The sequence below is a fragment of the Chaetura pelagica genome, unplaced genomic scaffold, assembly GCF_000747805.2.
Source record: "Chaetura pelagica isolate M959 unplaced genomic scaffold, ChaPel_1.0 scaffold12, whole genome shotgun sequence".
Classification (NCBI taxonomy): domain Eukaryota; kingdom Metazoa; phylum Chordata; class Aves; order Apodiformes; family Apodidae; genus Chaetura; species Chaetura pelagica.
Window position 1 is genome coordinate 3,603,842 of NW_009952801.1, and position 4,657 is coordinate 3,608,498.

The window sequence follows — 4,657 nt, forward strand, 5'->3', positions numbered from 1 at the left end:
AAAGAGTGTTTTTGTTTCCAGGGCAGGAAAATCAGCTGGTAGCGTTAATTCCATACAGTGATCAGAGACTCAGGCCAAGAAGAACGTAAGTGAATAGTTAGTTGTGATACATTAATCTGCAGTTAATTATTTTCTTCTAGTTAAAAATTCAGCAATTTAAAGGAGAGAGCGTTAAGGAGAATAAAGAAAATCACTTGAATGTTTTCTTGCATCCAGTATTGAGAGAACCCTGCTCATGAGTTACATCAGCCTTGGAGAGTTACTTATTAACTGGTGTGCATATTCTGGTCACAGAATATGTCTTATGAAGCTAGGTACTACTGTCTGATTTCTTAATGTAGATATTTATCTGAATGCCTGCAGTAATTATACAAGTATTTATCAATCTCTGTAGCATCTTAATTGATCAAAGCAGATACACCTACCGTGTTAAATTCTGAGTAAAGTGATAATTTCTTTGGACCACTACTACATAGTAAATTGCCTAGAAATTAATTTGTAAAGCTCTGAGCAACTAGCAGCATCAACAAATTCATCATTCTGATACAGCATATTTGATTTTGGTTTTCCTAGGATCTACTTAAAGGTTTACAGTGCTCAGGTCTTCTTGTTCTGAGACGTTTTGTTTTGTTTTCCTTAATGTTTGGATGTTTCCATAGTAAACAGAAATTAATGCTGGGAAAAAAAAATACAGTAGTTTCACATAGTACTGTCCTGGATCATCTATGTGACGTAATAGTAGTACAAGTTTGAAACATATTACTTTATTATTTATTTATTTATTTATTAGTGTTCTAATTTTGAGAAAACTTGAGCTGCAGTAGAGCTTTTCATTTGTGTATTTTTTAATCATACATGCACACACACTCCTTTTATATTAGGTTTATTGTGCGTTTCCTGTTGCATAGCCAGAGTCTTAACACTTTCTCTGAAAGTCTTGTATGACAAAGAATTCTGTGTGAGGCATAGAAAAGCTTTATTCTTCTTTCCAGGTGTGTTGTGCAAGAGTCCTGTGCATGACAGAAGTTCTGCGATAAATAAATTTTAAGAGGAAGTGGTTATGTTTCAAAGCACACAAATATTTACCTCTTCTGTTTTCCTTTTGAAACTTCTGATGTATGTACAAGAGTAACATCTCTGTTTGAGACAGACATAAAGTGCAGCATAGTTGGGTTTTTTCCCCATTGGAAGCTAATGGAAGGTAGGAATAGACTGAACTAGTATTGACTAGTCATGCTCCTTATAACTTAAGGGATAATAACATGCCACTATTGTTTAACGTGCTTTTCACTCGGAAATGTGCTCTTTTCACTCAGAAAGCTCTACGTGACTGCTTCTGTAACTGTATGTCTGCTGCTTTCTGGGCTGGCTGTATTCTTCTTGTTCCCTCGCTCGATTGATGTTGAATACATCGGTGTGAAGTCAGTATATGTCAACTACGAACAGGGTAGACGTATAATATACCTAAACATTACGGTAAGTTTAGTCATTTGTTTGGATGCTTGTAATGAATAAATGCAACAGGAGATACTACTGTGACAGTTAATATACAAAGAAATTCTTGTCTAGCTGGTAAGATTAGGTAGTGCCTTAAGAAATGCAAGCAGATACAATGACTAGTTTGAAAAATTTATCAGGATCAGCCATGGTTGATAGTTCCTGTATATAGTTCCTGTAACTATAGCTATTGGAGGTGTAGTTGAAAGCTACTAATGAGTCTTCTGTTTTCATGGGAACAGTGGCTTTGGAATTCTCTGCGTTATTTTTTAAATATGAGTGGAATGTACTCTGTGTATGTAGCAATGTTATTAAATGTTGCCCTAGTATTAGGCATCTGAAAAAATTGGTTTTGAGGAAAAATTGCATCTTATCTACTGTAAAACTTAAACAAGGTCTTACCACACACTTCTTGACTTCTTGGTAATGCAGCCAGTGCAGGGTTGCCTAAAAACTTTTTTTTTTTGGTACGGTTCCTCATTTTAAATAAATCAAAGCAGTCATGGAAGAAAAGGGTCCTGTGATGGCTAAATTTCTTGGCAGAAACAATTGAGCATATGAAATTTGTGCAGAAGTTTGTGCTGCTCAATATAGTAAAAAAAAAAAACCCAACAACTGAGAAAGTTGTTAAGTGATGGTCCTTTACCTCCTTCCCCTCCTGCCCTGCAGTCCTAGAAGGCAGGAAAATACACTTGGATAATTTCAAGTAGTACTGTCTTAGACAAATTTCAAAATATATGCTCAGCAAGATACACAGATTGGATAGCTGTTAGTGTTTTGTTGGTTTTGTTTTTCAGAACACATTAAATATAACAAACAACAACTATTATTCTGTTGAAGTGGCAAATATCACAGCCCAAGTTCAGTTTTCAAAAACAGTTATTGGCAAGGCACGGCTAAACAACATCACCAACATTGGTCCTCTGGATATGAAACAGGTAAATGGGATAGACTTTCAGATTTGGAATATGTGTTAATCATAAGAAATAAACCTACTCATTTTTATTCTCATTGCTTGCCTTTTTTTTTAGATTGACTATATGGTGCCTACAGTCATACAAGATGAAATGAGCTACATGTTGTAAGTGTACTCACCTCTAAATATCACATGGGTCTTAGTAAAAATTACAGTGGTACTAAAAATGACCTTTTTACTAAGTCAGCAGAAATATATTTGCTGAGATAAAGTGGCATTTTCTTTTTGTGAGTTTAATAGTATTGAAAATTAATTACACCATGGTTGTTTCAGTAGTTTCATATAATGGTTTGCTGAACCTGGCTCTTGGCACTTTGACTGGTATCTCTCTCAGGGTTTTAGGCCTTGGCAGTAGATAGCACCTGCTGCTTTGGGGGTGAAAATACAGGTGAGTTCCCCTAACAAGTTTTCTAGTAGCTTTCCCACAAATTTCTCTGGTGGTAGAGGGAATGTGTATTTAATTCTGTACAATTCATGAACTAATTATATGTCTTCAGACCATATATATACAATAGCAGGCAGTGTTTATAGCCTGTGTTTTAAGTGTTTTTTTTTCATGGCTTCTCAAAGTTTATTTGACCAACAGACTATTAGCTGGGGCTGTTTTGGTAACAAAACCAAGTGTTAGGTCTCCTACACTGAAATGCAGACTGAGCAGAAAGAACTGACTCCTGAGACATCAGGTCTGTGTGCAGTTCTGGTCGGTGCTAGCCCCTTTTGGAGTGGGAGAGAACCTTGTAGTTTTGGAGTGTTGGAATACATTTAAATAGGTTTGAAATAGCAAACCTTTAAATAAGCAGAAGGTGTTGTACTTCTGTCACTACTTAACAGCACATAAGTTAGCTTTATGTGAACACTGAATCCTGTGAATCTGCTCACTATTTGGATGCAGGAGGAATGAATAAATGTGGCTTTAAAGAACTCAAGCTAGTACCTACCTAGTTGTGCCTTTGGTGCAATGATGCATTGAATCTTCTTTCATGATCAGTACTGGGGCCTTAATTTCAGAAACATCATTGATACTGTGTTCCAAACTATACCTCCAGCTTTTACCTCCAAGCTGGTGATTAGCCTTAGCAAAAACCTGGCTGACTTTGGACATGCAGAGACATGCGGACAAGCAAAAGCTGCTCTGCCTGTTGCCTGAACTGAATGGACTTCAGTCGCTTTTGCTTGATAGCTGCAGCCCTGGCAATGGTGTGGAATAGTGATGTGCTTGTTAGTCCAGCTCAGAGGTAGATAGTGTAATCTTGGAGTAGAGGCAGAGAGACTGTTGTGTGACAGTGCCAGTAGTCTGTATGTGAAGTTGCCCTCCTTCAGTACAGCAAGTTGGATGTTAGAAAAAACTAGCTTACAGAAAGGGTTATTAAGCGCTGGAGTGGTCTGCCCAGGGAAGTCATTCAGTCACCATCCATGAATATATTTTAAAATTGCATAGATATGGTGCTTAGGGACACGGTTTAGCAGTAGGCTGGTGGAGCTACGTTAGTAGAGTTTGGTTAAGGGTTGGAGTGGATGATCTTACAGGTCTTTTCCAATCTGTATGATTCTACTATCCCAAGTGTTGTTGATGGGCTTCTGCTTTTTCACTGTATTCTGAGTCTTGAAAGCCTGAATTTACTGTGTGGTGCAACCCTGGAGACAGCCTTAGTTTGAACACTCAGCTAATGTAGCTTCAGCTAGCCTTACTGGGGTTTTATATTTGTTACTGTGTTTGGGTTTTTTCTCCACAGACAAGTATTTACCTTTCCAGTGAAGACCCTGGGATGACATTCATAGTACAGATAGTACTGTGTGTTATAGCATTGGGTATTTTGGTGTTTCCCCAGCTAGTCAGTTTAGGTATTGTGTTAGTCGTAACTAGCTAGTTGTTTGCATCCTGGAGAGTAATCAGAGTAAAATCGGCTTAGGTTGAATAAAGACTTGAATAGAGACTTGAAGTGTCTGCATACAATCATCTGGATTCAGCAGATGTGCATGATGACATCAGCATCACACAGGGTATTTCCACATACTACTTTTAGAGAACTGGCTCAATGTGGAGTTCACCTTCAATGTAGTTTCATAGCTACAGTTTTGTGCTCTGTGCTGTGTTTGGTTTTGGTTTGGTGTTTTGTTGGGTGTTTTTGGTTGGTTGATTTGTGTGTTCTTCCCCCCCCCCCCCCCCGCAAATGTGCACCACAA

At 37.9% G+C, this 4,657-nt stretch overlaps 1 protein-coding gene across 1 annotated transcript in view; it reads left to right on the forward strand.

Moving 5' to 3' along the window:
* Positions 1–4,657, forward strand: part of TMEM106B (transmembrane protein 106B) — an 8,738-nt gene that overhangs the window by 1,940 nt on the left and 2,141 nt on the right. Inside the window, exons 2-5 of the mRNA XM_009994928.1 lie at positions 22–85; positions 1,317–1,476; positions 2,295–2,435; positions 2,529–2,578. Coding sequence (XP_009993230.1) covers positions 22–85; positions 1,317–1,476; positions 2,295–2,435; positions 2,529–2,578 — 415 coding nt within the window. The remainder of the gene's footprint in view (positions 1–21; positions 86–1,316; positions 1,477–2,294; positions 2,436–2,528; positions 2,579–4,657) is intronic.